General features: G+C 45.7%; 1 protein-coding gene across 2 annotated transcripts in view; it reads left to right on the top strand.

Moving 5' to 3' along the window:
- Nucleotides 1–1,675: 1,675 nt before the first annotated feature.
- Nucleotides 1,676–17,267, top strand: part of NFX1 (nuclear transcription factor, X-box binding 1) — a 68,073-nt gene continuing 52,481 nt past the window's right edge. Inside the window, exons 1-2 of one of the 2 annotated variants that reach the window (XM_020905117.2) lie at nucleotides 1,676–1,816; nucleotides 5,314–6,312. In XM_020905117.2, coding sequence (XP_020760776.2) covers nucleotides 1,792–1,816; nucleotides 5,314–6,312 — 1,024 coding nt within the window. In that variant the 5' untranslated portion in view covers nucleotides 1,676–1,791. The remainder of the gene's footprint in view (nucleotides 1,817–5,313; nucleotides 6,313–17,267) is intronic. The other variant, XM_020905119.2, reaches the window with a different exon arrangement.

Genomic DNA, 17,267 nt, shown 5'->3' with positions numbered 1-17,267 from the left:
GTCACAAGATGATAATTCCAGCCTCTTTTATCTTTCCCTTTAAAAAACAAAAACTAACACAAAGACCAAGTTGGAGTGGATCTAAGGCTTGTCTCTCACACTCTTGCTTGGCGCCCTGCAGTAAGCACTGTACTTCACCAAAGCCTGGTGTCAGTGAACAGACTTTGCTTTGCATTGCATGAGCATACCTGTGTTCAGTTTGTTAACAGTACCACTTCTTTGCTTAGAACCTTTTAACTTCCTGTTGCTCTTGGAATAAAATCCATTGTCACGTGATCTAATTACCTACCTCCAGTTCCATATTGTGTCACTCTCCTTGCTCATTGCTCTCCAGCGAATATTTCAATAACTTTAACACTTCAAGCCCTTTCCTTCCTCCATAACTTTTGCACCTGCTTCCTTCTGCTATTCCCTCTGAATCTTCACATAGTTGATCATTCTCATGATATCCTTCTACTCAAAGAAGGCTGGCCACCTTTTCTGGAGCAGATCCTAGTAAGTCACTGTTACCCTGCTTATTTCTTTGACAACCCAAATCACTAGTTTGTAAATAAACTTAAGTCTTAAAATAATTTTTATGATTATTTTTGGCCACAGGGGCGTCCTCCTTTCTGCACTCTCCATTGCCACACCTGGGCTTTCCGTTTGGGGGAGGGTAGGGCTGCTCCCTGACTTCATTTGCTTGGGCCTCTCATTGCAGTGGCTTCTCTAGCCGCGGAGCACAGGGGACTAGGGCCCACCAGCTCCCGTGGTCGCAGCACTCTGGGTCAGTAGTTGTGGTGCACCAGCTTAGGAGCCCAGAAGCATGTGGGATCTTCCTAGACCAGGGGTCAAACCCACGTCCCCTGTGTTGGCAGGTGGATACTTAACCACTGAACCACCAGGGAAGTCCCAAATTACTTAGTTTTAACCTTCCCTACTAGTCAATGCACTTCATTGAGGGTAGGGACCTTATTTGTCTTTTTCACATTAACCTCCAGCAGTTAAAGCAATGCCTAAAAGTATGCATTAGACTGTGAATGAATGACTCTTATTTTGTGTTCTTGGGGAAGTCTGGAGCAGTGAATTACTTTACAAATGCAGGTGCTTCACACTTAAATACTGTGTTCTTGTTAGTAGAGCAACAGCAAAACACACAAATGAAAAAATGCCACACACTCAAAAAAAAAAAAGAACATTTTGTACTTTAAAAATGATCAGTGCGCCCAAACTTGCCCCCCTCTCACATTGAGTCCCTCTGTATCTACTTTAGCATTGTCATCTGCCCTTTCAAGTGCTTTATCATTTCTAATAAATGGGTTTTTGTTTCTCAGCTGATTGTAAGAGCCTTTTATCGTTTGTTTTGCAGACATCTTATTCCCCTTTCTGCCTTTTGCCTACTTCGTTTTTGTTTTAATCCAAGTCTGATTCACTCTAGTAAGGAGGTGCGGTCTGACCTGACTCCAGAAAACCAGGCGAGGCTGGTTGGGTGGGTGGGTTAAAGGGCACGGTAGCAGGAGAGAACAGTGACTCTCAAAAGGAAAACAACTATTGATTGTGCAAGACCGGGCATGCCTATCGTCCCGGGATCTTGGCTACTAGAGCTACTACTACCCTGCTTCAGCCCGGCGCCGGGCGCGCCTGTCTGACGTCACCGACGCTCCGCACAGTTGACTCAGGCCGCGCAAACTCCGTGGCCGTCTACCGGGCGCGCAGAAGCGAATGTTCTCGCGGCGCCGGAAGTCCAGAGCACATGACCGGGTGACAGCGCTCGCTGGGCTGCAGGGCTCGCTTTAGGTGTTGCGGCACAGGATGGCGGAGGCGCCTCCTGTCTCAGGTACTGTACTACCTTGCAGGACTGGGCCCCTCTCTGGGAGCGGAAATTGAGTCAATGACGAGTCCCAGGGCACCGGCCATTCGTATCGCGAGAGTGGCACGTACACGAGTTGAGGATAGTGGCTCGGAAGGGCCAAGCCACGCGCGTCGTGCGTACCGAGGTCTTAACCATCCTTGGCTGGTGGTGAAGCCCGGCATCTGGGTTTCCAAGGAGAGTCGGTTTGTCCCGCTGAGTCGATGCGGGTGTCCCGCCCTCTCCAGGGGTCATCCCGGCCTTCCTGGGGCAGTGATATCCGACAGGCGGGCGTCGGCCCTTGGTGGCTGGCTTTCGACGCGCGGCGGGATCGCTCCCTGCGCTTGAGTTGTATTCGTGCGTCCTGGGGCAGTAGCGCGGGCGCGAGCCGAACACGAGTGGTTTCCACTCTCAGCTTGCCATGAGCTCGCAATGTGAAGTCTCGTTTTTTTCATCTGTGATTTGGGAGTAAATAAGTCAATTACTGTGAAGGTTCCCGCCGCCGCTGTACGTGTTACACAATTGTTAGCTTATTTTCCCTCCCAAGTTGTCTGTATGTGTAGAGACAACCTCATCTGGCTGTTAATGTAACACGATTTCCAGTTACTTCAGGGTACCTTGGATCTTTTGTTTTCCCAACTCTTTGGACAGTGACGGAAAAGGAGCACTTTACATAGTGATCTCAGCGCACACAAATATAAAAACGAACCAGAAATTTCAGGAAGCAGTGGTTTTCCTTATCTCTAGTACACTCTATACTACATATTTCGTTGGAAAAAATTCTTGTCATAACCCACTACATTATTTGATTTCATGATCCACTCCTGAAAAACAGGGTAGCAATTTGCAGCATGAGGTTTGTGAAGAGTCATTAATTTGAACCTTAGTTCTGCTACCTCCCAGCTCTTGGGGCTCCAAGAAGCCTATACATGTATTTGTGTACTTGGTGGCAGGTAAAATGTATTTATTACCATGGATCTTGGTCAAAAACTTTGGCTAATACACTGCATTGGTGTACCCTAGTCCATTTTTTGTTTGTTTACCCTAGTCCTGATATAGGTATTAGTTCATCTTGGAGGATAGGGACCACATTTAGTCTGGTGTTTTGTTTTTCTCCCACTCACTCTTTTCCCAGATCTCCTAAATTGGATCCCTTGGTCTTCCTATCCTTAGGCTCACATCTGGCCCATTTCTGCACCATTCAGTGTTTGAAGCAGAAATGAGTGGGTCTAGTTGTGAATCTTATTTTTGGCCTCTGGTGTTGCTCTCTAGGTTACAACCTCTGTCCCATCTATTGAGGCAAAGTCCAGTAGTCCAAAGACCACCCCACTTTGTCTCCTGTACCTTAGTTTGCTTTTGCCTTAGTTCCTATTCCATGTTCTTATTTCAGCATTATCTCTAGCCCACATCTCCATCCTCACTCCAGTGTAATTCTCTTACCTGCTGTTTTCCTGAAACACCAAGGGGTATCTTTCTACCCATGGATAGACTCTCCAGTGCCAACTTTTTCTCTGGACTTTATAATCTGCAGTTGGATTTTCCCTTACTCTGCTCCACCCACCTGTAGGTCACCCACCATGGTGTTATCTTGGATCTTTAGTGCCACTTGCACTATAGCCAAGCCTTGGGGATGAGATATCCTATTTAGTAACTTCAGCTGCTCAAAATAGTGAAAAAATAAAGATGTCTCAGATATTTGTGTCCAGTTTCCTGTGCCCTTTTCCCCTTCCTCGAATCTCTGAATGATCTGAGGGCTTTCTCCACTACCTCACATTTGGTGAAACCATACTTTATATGAATAGATGCTGCTCTGTCTAGATTCTCAAGTTGAGTCAACTCTTTGCTGGTTAACATAAAAATACCCTCTTTGCATCCTTTAACCTGGCTATTCTGGACCACTTTACTGACCTTTTTTTCTGTCCCTCTTACAAACCTTGCTTCTTAGAGCAGGAGAAAACTACACAATACCTACTTGGTCTAATTTACCCATTTCCCACTAAGTTCTCTCTTATGTATCTGGAACGCCTCTGCCAACTTTTGAATTTGTTTAATCCTCTTGCCATTTTGTAAGGCTCTCCAACCCCATCCTCAGAATCCTGCCTGTGTGAAAGTTTTCAGGACAAATCCTGGATTGATTGAGAGGTTACCTTTATGATCTCGCTGAGTTCTTAAGTATATGTTTCTATGGTACCTGCTACCCAACTTCTGTCAATGGAGTGTAATTTAAGAGTGTGGTCTCTAGGGTCACATGGCCTGAATCCTGAATCTGCTCTGGAATACCCCTGTGGCCTTGGGGAAGTTACTCTTTACAAGTCTCAGTTTTCTCATCAAGAATGTAAGGATTAAATGAATTAACACATGCAGAGTACTTAGAATAGTGCCTGGCATGTGTTAAGGACCTAATAAATGTCAGGCTGATTATTAAACCTGAAACTCACAGGCTGTGCACTGCAGCCTTTCGCGGTCAGGTCTGTTTCAGATAGTCTGTAATCTTAACGGCAATAATAAAGCACTATTTTAACCGCTTTATACTTGTTACCAACCTTGCTTTAATCTTCATAGCAACTCTTTGATGTAGGGATTCTTACTATTCCATTACTGAGATTAAATAGCTTGCATAAAGACACAAGTGATGGACAGGGACTTAAATCCATCTCCCAGGCCCTGCTGATTCAGAGAATATTCTATATACTACGCATAGTCTGACTTTGCTACTAACTGGTTTTGTGTCCTTAGGCAAATTGTTTCATCTTTGGACTTCAGGGACAAAGTTGACTACAAAGAAGCATGTGGCCGGTGAAGGTGGGGGATGGATGAGTAGCTTAAAGGGGCATAGGCTTAATTTTTGAGACTCTCGGATTCTGATAACAGAGGTTATGTATGGAAAACCTAAAATACATTCTGGCGGGGATGAGGTGGGATGTATTCTTCCTGTTAAGTATGTCTATGTGAAATCTTCACTTAACTTCCACAATGACCCTTTGAAATAGTATTATCAGCTTTTGTCATGTATGCGGAAACTCAGGCTAAAAGCAACCAAATGATTTTCCTGAGTGAATACTATAAACTGGAGGGTCAGGCTTTAAACTGATTTTGGCTGACTCCAAAGCCTGTTAACTTAATATTACACAGTGCTACCTTAGAGTTTTGAAAGACGACATGGAATCTGCTGATTGATGTCTCATCCCTGAACTGTTTGCTGACCTTACATTGCTTGATAGAAATAAACACATTTATAACTAATGCCTGATGGCCCAGGTGAACAGTTTTACTTAGCATTTCAGCAGTGGCTGTTGGTAAGGCTGCCATTAAATCTTCACAAGCAACTTGAACCCACCAGCTTCACAGAAAACATAGACCTTGTGCGGAAACTACTTTATACAAAGTCCTTAGGAAAATAACTCTTAGGTCTGGCTTACAGTCTTTGGGGCTTCATGAGTGACCAATTAATTTCTTTACTTACATGTCTATTTCTTATGTCCTAGGTGTTTTTAAGTTCAATACGGATGCTACTGAGTTCATTCCTCAGGAGAGAAAAAATTCTGGTCTGTTCTGTGGGAGTCAAAGGAGACTAGATTCTCATAGAATTGGTAGAAGAAATTACAGTTCACCACCTCCCTGTCACCTTTCCAGGCAAATCTCTTATGATGACATCTCTGCTGTTCATCAGCACAGTTTTCATCCTTCAGGAAGCAAACCTAAGAGTCAGCAGACTTCTTTCCAGCCCTCTGTTCCTAACAAATCTCTCAAGAACCATGGCCTTCAGAATCAACCTTGGCAGAAACTGAGGAGTGAAAAGCAGCCTGTCAGAGTCAAGAGAGCACAGGGCCTCCCTGCCCAGACCTCAGATGCGCCTGGCCTGGAAAGCGTGGCCAGGTCAGAGAGTGGGGCGAACCGCAGAGAGCACAGCCCTGCCGAGAGTGAGAAGGAAATCGTCGGTGCAGATCCAAGGGGAGCAAAACCCAAGAAAGCAGCCCAGTTTATATACAGCTATGGGAGAGGACCAAAAGTCAAGGGGAAACTCAAAAGTGAGTGGGGTCACAGAATGACTCCCAAACCTGAGGAGGCAGGACCTGAAACCAGCAAACCAGCAGGGGTTATCCACCCTGACTCTTCAGATACTTCCTCTAGAAAAGTAGTAGCGGATGGGGCCAGACGCAGCGAGCAGAGAAGACACCCACAGAAAAGGTCTCCCTGGGAAGTGGAGGGAGCCAGGCCACGACCAGGCAGGAATCCACCAAAACAGGAGGGCCAACGACATACAAGTGCAGGGGCCAGAAACAACATGGCCTCCATTCCAAAGGATGATCTTAATGAAAGCCCAGCAAAATCCGCCTGTGAGAGTGGGAACGTGGCAGTCGTCAGCAGGTCTTCTAGAAGGGCTGACCCAGAGAAATGTGCTGTAAGGAGGCAGGATCCTCAGGTAGCATCTTTCCCCCGAGGCAAACAGAACCACATGCTAAAGAATGTGGAAACACACACAGGTAAGCCTCCCTAAACGGTTGGAAATGTTTTCTTTCTTTCTTTTTTTTTTTTAAATTTTAATTTCTGAATTGGTAATACACTCACACAATTTAGAAACCAGAGAATATAAAAAGGTACACAGTCGAAGGTCTGTCTGTTCTTGTCCATCATCTGCTTAGGTCTTGCCACCACCTGCCCCTCTTCCCAGGAGATAACCACTTAGTTTTTATATATCATGCAAGTGTCAGTCACTCAGTTGTGTCCGACTCTTTGCGACCCCATGGACTGTAGCCCCCAGGCTCCTCTGTCCATGGGATTTCCCAGGCAAGAATACTGGAGTGGATTACCATTTCTTTCTCCATTATATATCATAAGGAATGGTTTTCTTAACAAATAGGAAATTAGTAAGAGTTTTAAAAAGCACAGATACGGGTGAGATAGATGTTTGGTTACCAGGTTTTTTTTGAATTGTCAAAAAACACAAGTAGGGATGGTAACATCTCTACTACTTCTCGTTCCAGCCTGTTCATCATCTCTTGTCTGCTCCGTCGCAACAATTCCTGACTGAACTTGCCATCTCCAGTTTCTCTCTTTTAGTTCACTTCTTACATTAGCATCAGAAGGTGGTATTTCTGGGACTTCCCTGTTGGTCCACTGGTTAAGACTTTGAGTTTCCACTGCAGGGGGCATGGGTTTGCTTCCTGGTTGGGGGACTAAGATCCTGGATGCCATGCTACACAGTACACCCCAAAAGTGATATTTCTGAAACACTTAGGGATCTGTGTCACTCCCCTACTTGATTCTGTTCACTTTTTCTCATCACCTACAGATTCTGCCTTACACAACAGCCTCATCTGCTGCTGCCTCAGCCCCCACCACATTTTACTCCCTGGGCTCTGGTACTGTCATCTTTCCACACGGTTACATATGTGGTCCCTTCTGTCTACACTGGCTACTAACTACTCAACTCACTGGTGAATTCATACTCATTATCCCTTTATTTACTTATGGCTGTACTGGGTCTTCGTTGCTGCTCAGGCTTTTCTCTAGTTGTGGAGACCTGGGGCTACTCTCTGTTGCGGTGCTCGGGCTTCTCAATGCGCTGGCTTCTCTTGTTGCAGAGCACAGGCTCTGAGGTGTGCAGGCTTCAGTAGTCGGCGCTCCCGAGCCCTGGATCACAGGCTCTGAGGTGTGCAGGCTTCAGTAGTCGCCGCTCCCGAGCCCTGGATCACAGGCTCTGAGGTGTGCAGGCTTCAGCAGTCGCCGCTCCCGAGCTCTGGATCACAGGCTCTGAGGTGTGCAGGCTTCAGCAGTCGCCGCTCCCGAGCCCTGGATCACAGGCTCTGAGGTGTGCAGGCTTCAGTAATCGCCACTCCCGAGCCCTGGAGCACAGGCTCTGAGGTGTGCAGGCTTCAGTAGTCGCCACTCCCGAGCCCTGGATCACAGGCTCTGAGGTGTGCAGGCTTCAGCAGTCGCCGCTCCCGAGCTCTGGATCACAGGCTCTGAGGTGTGCAGGCTTCAGCAGTCGCTGCTCCCGAGCCCTGGATCACAGGCTCTGGGGTGTGCAGGCTTCAGCAGTCGCCGCTCCCGAGCCCTGGATCACAGGCTCTGAGGTGTGCAGGCTTCAGCAGTCGCTGCTCCCGAGCCCTGGATCACAGGCCCTGAGGTGTGCAGGCTTCAGCAGTCGCCGCTCCCGAGCCCTGGATCACAGGCTCTGAGGTGTGCAGGCTTCAGCAGTCGCTGCTCCCGAGCCCTGGAGCACAGGCTCTGAGGTGTGCAGGCTTCAGCAGTCGCCGCTCCCGAGCCCTGGATCACAGGCCCTGAGGTGTGCAGGCTTCAGTAATCGCCGCTCCCGAGCTCTGGATCACAGGCTCTGAGGTGTGCAGGCTTCAGCAGTCGCCGCTCCCGAGCCCTGGATCACAGGCTCTGAGGTGTGCAGGCTTCAGTAATCGCCGCTCCCGAGCCCTGGATCACAGGCTCTGAGGTGTGCAGGCTTCAGCAGTCGCCGCTCCCGAGCCCTGGATCACAGGCTCTGAGGTGTGCAGGCTTCAGCAGTCGCTGCTCCCGAGCTCTGGATCACAGGCTCAACAGTTGTGGCACCTGGACTTAGTTGCCCCAAGGCATTTGCTATCTTCCCAGACCAGGGCTGAACCCACGTCTCCTGCACTGACAGGCGGATTCTTTACCACTGAGCCATCAGGGAAGCCCCATACTCATTTTTCAAAAGCTATAGTTTAGTCACATGTTCAGAAAACCTCTCCTCACCTCCGCAGATAGCATCAATCTTTGCTTGCCCTGTGACATGTCTCCCCCACCCATACACATGCTCCTGTTGAGCACCAAGCCTTACCGCTGGAAACCATCATTTATCTATGTGTCAGTACCCTCCACTAGTTTACATGTTCCTTGAAGGCAAAGACTCCACCATTCCTTTCATTTTTATATCTCTGTTGCCTAACCCAGGTCTTAGAACACAGTAGTTACTCAGCTCTGACTGTTAGAGAGTTCTTTACATTAAACTGAAAACGTCTTTCTGGTAAACCCTTCCTACCCCCTCGTTCAGGGTCTGTCCTCTGGAGCTACGTAGCAGCTGGTCTGTCCTCTGAGCTTCCCTCCCACTGATGGCAAGTCAGCTCTCTGCAGTATTGAAGACACTTCTCATTTGCCCTGTGTATATGTTTTATCCAGGATAAGTAGCTTCATTCCTCCAGCTCTTTGCAGTATTGAAGACACTTCTCATTTGCCCTGTGTATATGTTTTATCCAGGATAAGTAGCTTCATTCCTCCAGCTCTTTGCAGTATTGAAGACACTTCTCATTTGCCCTGTGTGTATGTTTTATCCAGGATAAGTAGCTTCATTCCTCCAGCTCTTTGCAGTATTGAAGACACTTCTCATTTGCCCTGTGTGTATGTTTTATCCAGGATAAGTAGCTTCATTCCTCCAGCTCTTTGCAGTATTGAAGACACTTCTCATTTGCCCTGTGTGTATGTTTTATCCAGGATAAGTAGCTTCATTCCTCCAGCTCTTTGCAGTATTGAAGACACTTCTCATTTGCCCTGTGTGTATGTTTTATCCAGGATAAGTAGGTTCATTCCTCCAGCTCTCTGCAGTACTGAAGACACTTGTCGTTTGCCCTGTGTGTATGTTTTATCCAGGATAAGTAGCTTCATTCCTCCAGCTCTTCCTCGTGGACCATCCTGGTCTCCCTCCAGTTTAATGTAACACACAGCCTAACACATGAAGCTGCCACCTGCCCAGGCCTGTTTTTACACAAGCCTAGTGATCTGGTTCTTGTCTGCTTACCAGGCACTCCTTCTTGAGACTTTGATTTGAATGTGAACCAAGGCAGTATTGTACCAGATTTGTTTTTGAATTCTCAAGGCTGGTTGATAGTTTCCTATTGCTTCATAATGAATTGCCACAAATGTAATGGTCTAAGGTAACACAACTTTACTATGTCACAGTTTCCATGGGTCAGAAGTCTGAATACAGGTTAGCTGAGTTTCTACTCAGGGTCAGAGGACTGCAGTTTGGCTAGGGATGCAGTGTTATCTGAGGGATGGTGTCTTCTTTGGTGCTCACTGGTTGTTGATAGGATTTAGTTCTTTTTTTAAAATATATTTTTATTTATTTATTTGACTGCACCATGTCTGAGTTGCAGCACATGGGATCTAGTTCCCTGACCAGGGATCAAACCCTAGACCCCTGCGTTGGGAGTGTGGTTTCTTAGTCACTGGACCACGAGGGAAGTCCTGATAGGATTTAGTTCTTTATGGGTACAGGATTGAGGTCCCCATTTCTTTTCTTTTTTGGCAGCACCACACAGCATGCAGGATCTTAGTTCCCTGACCAGGGATCAAATCTATGCCCCTTCAGTGGAAGTTCAGAGTCGTAACGCTGGACTGCCAGGGGAGTCCCAAGGTCCCCAGTTTCTTGCTGGCTGTTGGCTGGGGGTCACTCTCAGCTCTGAGGGCCAACCTGCATTTCCTTATCACGTGGTTCTTTTCACAACATGGTAGTTTCTTTCTTCAAGTCCTGCAGGAAACCATCTGCTCCAAATTCTTTACATGATTTCTGTCTCTGATCAGTAGACTCTTTAAAAAGCACTCAGTTGATTAGATCAATTCCTCCCACACTCAAGGGGAGATTATCCAGGGCATGCACACCGGGGCTGGGCGTCTCGGAGGCCTTCTCAGTTCGGCCTCATGAATCTCTCATGGCGTCACATACCGGCATTTTCTTGAGACCTCTTTATTCATTTTTATTGAGTAAATACTTTGTGCCAAGCACTGTTCTAGGTACTAGGAATACAGCACTAATGGCATTTCCATTCCTGGCAGAAAGCACTTAAATATTTAGTCAGTCAGGTGGTGATGAGAACTAAAACATAAGGCAGATTAAAAGGACAGAGTAACGGGTGCCAGTTTACGTAGGTTGGTCTCTTTGATGAGGAGGCATTTGAACAGAGACCGGAAGGAAGTGCAGAAGTGCGCCACGTGGCTTTCTGGAGAACATTTCAAGCAGAGAGAGAAGCAAGTGTAGATTGGGGTGGGAGCGACAGCATTGTGAGCAGTGAAGAGGTGGGTAGGAGAGGAGGTCAGAGAAACTGCAGAGGCAGGGTCGTGTGAGGCTTTTAGATTTGGTTCTGAGTCAGAAGATGAGAAACAGCTAGGAGGCTGTGAGGCTTTGTGGGGAAGAGATGATCTCAAATGATCACCCAGCCTGCTGTGTAGGGAGTAGGCTCTAAGGATGCAAAGGGATGAGTTAGGAGGCTTTTGCGGCAATTCAGGTACTTGATGGAGACATGGATTAAGGTCGTAGTGGTAGAAGAGGTGAGAACTGGTTAGATCTGGGTGTGTTTGGAAGATGAAGTGGACAGGATTTACAGATAGATTGGATGTTGGATGGACAAAAACGAGAGGAGTCCAGGATGTTGTGCCTGAGCAGCGCGGAATGTGAGATACCACTCACTGCAGTGGTAACACTTGGGGAGAGAAAGCGGTGTTTGTTTTTTAAAGTTTTTACTTTGGAATAATTATAGACTTACAGAAATATTGCTAAGGTAGTTCATAGAATTCCCATATATTCTTCACCTAGCTTCCTCTAATGTTAACATCTTTGTCAAAACTAAGAAATTAACACTAGTACCATGGTGTTAACTAAACTTCAGACTTTGTGGGTTGGTTTTTTTTTTTTTTTTTATTTTTCGTTGCAAGGCTTACAGGAGCTTAGTTCCCCAACCAGGGATTGAACCCAGGCCTTGGGCAGCGAAGGCACACAGTCCTAACCCCTGGACTGCCAGGGAATTCCCCCGTACTTCATTTGGATTTCACCAGTTTTTCCTTTAATATCCTTTTTCTGCTCCAGGATCCAGTCCAGGGCACCATGTGGCATTTAACCAGCATGTGTCCTCAGCCTCCTCCAATCTACGACAGTTTCTTGTTGGAAAAGGTGTTTTTGCGTATCTTTCGCTTTACCTCCTCCTTGTTCAGGAAAGAGAAAGAATTTGGTTAAATTTGTTAGAATTAAATTGTCTACTGGACAATAGATCTGCTAAGTAGAGAGTCGGATATAAAATTCAGGGAAGAGATATGAGAGAACCGCATCGAAACATGTATATTATCAAGTGTGAAACAGATCACCAGCCCGGGTTGGGTGCATGAGACAAGTGCTCGGGGCTGGTGCACTGGGAAGACCCAGAGGGATGGGATGGGGAGGGAGGTGGGCGGGGGGATTGGGACGGGGAACACATGTAAATCCATGGCTGACTTGTGTCAATGTATGGCAAAAACCACTACAATATTGTAAAGTAATTAGCCTCCAACTAATAAAAATAAACAGAAAAAAAATAAAATTCAGGGAAGAGATATGGACTAGAGACTTAAATTTGGGCATTGTCAGTGTACAGATGTGTTTGATGGACTAGAGGAGGTCACCTAAGGTGTGAGTGCAGTTAGAAAAAGAGTGAGGATGGAGCCTACTTCGTCCTGGCTCTAAAAGGAGCATCCAGTAAAGGAAGTGGAAAAAGAGTAAACTCAACTAGGAGGTGAAACGTTCTAAACACCAAATAAAGAGACTCAAAGAGGAAGAAGTGATCAGTTGTGCCAAATGCTGTTGATCAGCACTGAAGGATAACTGCCTGCTGACTGTTGTATTGGCAATCTGAAGGTTGTTGGTCTTGCTGAGAGCAGTTTTAGTGGAGTCGCAGAGACGAAAGCTTGATTGGAACGGAAAGAGAGGCTCACCCCAGGTACGCCTGCAAGGCTCTGTGAGCGTGCCTTTGTTCACTCCCTGTGTTGAGAGAACCCAGCGCTGCCTGGCCCTCCCAGCTGTCTGGATCTCTCATGCTGCGGCATGTCCTTAAATTGTTTCAGCTGTGCCCCCTCTTAAATGACCTGGGGCCTCCTCTCGGGTCACCCCTTGCCTTCCAACTTTAGAGCCTGCTCTTTTCATTTATCCCACTCACCTTAGTTTCTGGAAGTCGGGAAGAGCACACTTCTTCCCCAGGGTCATTTCTACACTATTTTTGTTCTACCTTTGTATCATTTGAAGCTAATGCTACAGAACCTTTTCTCTTCGTCACCTTCCATGTCTCATCTTTGTCATCTGTTAGCTTCCAAACCTCCCAACCCTCATTTATTAATGCATCTAGCCTCTATCTTTTCTCTGCTCCAGTGGTTTTCAGGGTATAGTCCAGATCAGCAGCCGTCAGCAACACCTCGGAACTTGTTAGAAATGCACATTTTTAGGCCTCACCTCAGACTTAGTAAACAGAAATTGTGAGTGTGGGGCCCAAAAATCTCTTCTTTTAAGAAGGCTCCAGGTAATTCTCATGCACTTTCAAGTTTGAGAGCTACTGATTTACCATAAATCCTGCTGTTGTTCTGGGTGACTTCAGTGGTCATACGGGTTTTTTGATCTTGTCAACTGCAGTGACCTTCACATCCATTCCTCCTCCACATCCACTACCAGGGAAACCACCCTGGGGATGCCCCGTCTCTGCAATGCCAGAATCCTGTGTTCTGCCTCTGACCACAACCTGCTGTCCTTTTTGGCTCTCCCGGCCTCTTCCACCCACTGCCAGTTCTGTCCGTCTCCTCTCCTTCATTCCCCTCTTCAGGCTGGACCTTACTGTGTATCATTTGAAGGGTTAACCCTTCTGCCAAGACATTTGAGGAATCCCAACCGTGGGAGTGCTGGGGTCGCGACCCTGGATGGGTGCTGCATCCAGCTTTTCTGCCCTCTCTGAATGACAGAACGCCGTTCCAGGGAATTGTGTAACAGCACAGACTTGGTGTTCAGTCACCCTCTGGGGGAAGCCTTCCTGATCACCCTATTTCAAACTCTTAATACTTCCCCACCTGCCTCTCACTAATCTCTTTTCCTGGCTTATTTTTCTCCATAGCACTTGTCACTATTTGATGATATTGCTTATTTTCAATATTTATTTGTTTATTGGCTACCTTCCACCACAAGATGGTAAACTTCATAAGGGGAGAAGATTCTTTTTTGTTTTGTTCACTGTATATCCTTAGTGAAAAGTATTGCGTTGGCCAAAAAGTTCATTTGGGTTTTTCATAAGATGTTACAGAAAAACCCAAACAAACTTTTTGGCCACCCCAATACATGGTTGGTTCTCAGTGAATATTTTTAAATAGTGGTCTCCAGCTTGGGCTTCGCCCGGTGGCTTGGTGGTAAAGAATTCATCAGCAATGCGGCAGCCACAGATGTGGGTTCCATCCCTGGGCCGGGAAGATCCCCTGGAGGAGGGCATGGCAATGCACTCTAGTATTCTTGCCTGAGAATCCCATGGACAGAGGAGCCTTGCTGGCTGCAGTCCATTTGGTTGCAAAGAGTCAGACACCAGTGAAGTGAAGGAGCTCACTCCATCCAGCTCCAGCTCGCTTTCATTGCCCACTTCCCCTTAAATGACTTTGGGCAGCTGTCCTTCCCATTTTCATTTAAGACTCCTACAAACCCTTCTCACACTTACTCAGACCTTCCTGACATTCACTGATCTCCCGACCTCAGCAGACCTCCTTGCCTCTTACTTTGCTGAAGAAGGGGACATCATCACTTAAGAAAGGGCATACTTTCTCAACCTTTTGCAACTTCAGAGACATCTGTGCCTGTTCTTCCTTTTCTTTCATTCTGAGATCTTCTTAATTCCTTTCATCAACCTTTTTACATCTGCTCCTCTAAGTTCTCCGCCTGAAGCTCTTCCCAAGTCTGGGGAGATTACCAGGGAATCTTCCTGACCCAGGGATCAAACCCACGTCTCCTGCATTAGCACACAGAGTGTTTATCACTGAGTCACCTGGGAAGCCCACCTCTGTGCTGTACTGACTTAAAAACCTTTACCTGCAGCCCCTAACTCTGCCACAAGCCTTAGACTGACACAAATAAACGTGATGTCTGACATGCATCAGACTCAGCAAGACCATCTTAAACACATTGATCATGCTTACATTGTATCAGCTACCAGCTTTTTAAAAACAGCTGCCTTAAATAAGGTGGCTTACTAAAGTTGATAGGTAAGTAATTTACCTTTCTTTCCACCATCTAAATATAATCCGCTTTGACCTTTTAATCTGTTTCCTTAAAGAATTTTTCAGTGCTCAGTTTTACATAGTTGAAATCATACAATAAACGTAAGTTTTATCCTTTTTTGCTTATATAGTATTTCCCACTCATTAAGAAATCTTGGTAAACTTTAAATTAATATATAATACGCCATAAGTAGATATGCATTAATATTTAAACAGTCTCCCCCCCTTTTTCTGATATATTTTAAATTAAATTCCAGATATCAGATTATTTCACCTTCATGTATTTTAGGTTACATCTGTTTTAATAATATGGCCATTTTCTTACATAATCACAGTGCCATTATTGTGCTTAACAAAGTTAGTGATAATTCCTTGAAATCATCTAATACCCAGTCTACAACTGAATTTCCCTGTTTGCCTCAAAAAATGTCTTTTTACAATTGGATTTTTCAGGTAGGATTGTTGTAGGTATTTTGTTTTTCATCATTTATTGGTGTATCTGAAGAGTTTGTAGTCACTTCTACAGACAGGTCTCTGTTCTTCTGATTGTTTCCCTGGCTTGTCACTGTCTTTACTGACATGCTGTCAAAGTGTAAATGTAAAGTAGACCCAGGCATGACTGAGGCATGGAGGAGAAGCCCGAGTGGCAGAGGGTTCAGCAGTGAAGAGGAGCCAGCGGTCAGGACAGGGCTGCACCCAGCCTGGCCGAGAGTCTTACACCCGAAATGGGACAGTTCACTGGCGCAGAGCTATTCTGGGTTAGTGCCTTGTTTTACATGTTACAGATTTTGATAAAACTGAAATGTTGGTGAAAGAATTATACTGTCTCCCTTTCTAGTGTCTTTCTAGAACCTTTTACTGCCATTTATTACTTTCTTTTATTCATACAGCAAGTATTATTGAGTGCCTTCTATGTATAGAGTTAGGAAATAAGGTAAAATAAGCAAAATATATGATATTAGACTTTAGTGATATGAAGGAAGATGGGAGAGATATGGAATGCTTAGGGGAGTGGGTTCCAGTTTTTAAAGTGTGGTCAGAGACTGCCCTACTGAGAAGACCATATTTTGAGTAAACACCTGAAGGGGGTGAGGAACTGAGTTGTGCAGATGTCGGGGGAAAGTGTACTCTAGGCAGAGGGAAGAACAAATTGTAAAAATCTCCCTGCAGGAATCTGCCTGCCAGTTTTGGGCTAGGAAGGAGGCTGTTGTTGTCTCAGAGAAGTGGCCTAAGGAAAGAGGAGTCACAGGTGAGGACTGGAAGGTGGTGAAGGGCATTGTGAAGACTTTGGCTTCCAGCTGCACGTGATGGAGGAACCTTTGGCAAGTTCTGACAGAAGAGTGTTATCTTCTAATTTTCATGTGATGGGCGCCCTCTGGCGGCTGTGGTGAGAATAGCCTGAAGTGGACAATGGCAGGAGGAGGAAGACCAGTTGGGAGGCCATTGTAGTAATCCTGGTGAGTGGATAGCGGCTTAGGCCAGTGTTAGCAGCGAGGTTGGATTCTGGATCTGTTTTGAAGGTAGAAGCAGCAGGATTTATGAACATACTCGACATGGGATGAAAGAGACAGCCTTGGGAAAGGCTGGAATTTGTAGGATATTCAAAGTTGACAGCTGTCACCACTTAGCTAAATGTATGTGCATCCTGGTGGTCAGATTTCACTGTGACTGGGCTTAGAAGCATCACAGTAGTGATTTCTTAACAAGCAATAAATTTAATGAATAAGAGAAACAGTAAAATAAACAGACAGTCTTCAGGGTGAAAATTACAGTGTTCTCGGGGATGTTCCATACTTCACTTAACCTTTCTGCGTGTTTTAATTCTAACTCAGTGCTATTCTGGAATGGTCAGTAGGCATTTTCTATAAAAGTCACCCTAAGTGTAAGTCTCACCGACCATTCCTCTGCCCCAGTCAGCTTCATATATAAATGTCTCAGGCTTAAATCTCACTCTCTTATGGGCTTCCTCTTACCTCCAGAATCTTCCATATGTAGCATGGTAACTGGTAGGAAATATAATTAACTTTGTTATTCAGAAATGTTAAACTATGCAAGTTAGGGTATCCCTGCTTTTAAGAAAGAATTTGATTCCTTGGTTTTTATAATAGAATTCAATTTTATAATGTGTCCATCTGTGTCTAGAACAGATGAGTTTCGCTTTCATCAGTCACTCGCAGTATCTTCATTCCAGGCTTTCTCCAGAGGAAAAGAGCTATCTCAGAAACTTTACTAAAGCTTAAAACTTTCCAGGGAGAGAGGTTATGACACAGACTAGATGATACTCATTTATTCTTTCACTCATTCTTTGAGAAATACCACTGAGCACCTGGTATGGGCCAGGCGATGGAAATACTCCAGTCATCAAGGCCCTGGTCCTGCCTCCCGCAGCTGACAATATTGTGTTCTGTATTTCTTTTGACACTGA

The sequence above is a fragment of the Odocoileus virginianus genome, chromosome 31 (assembly GCF_023699985.2).
Source record: "Odocoileus virginianus isolate 20LAN1187 ecotype Illinois chromosome 31, Ovbor_1.2, whole genome shotgun sequence".
In the NCBI taxonomy this organism is placed as follows: Eukaryota; Metazoa; Chordata; class Mammalia; order Artiodactyla; family Cervidae; genus Odocoileus; species Odocoileus virginianus.
The sequence above is the reverse complement of the archived record's forward strand: the minus strand, read 5'-3'. Positions and strand labels throughout refer to the sequence as shown.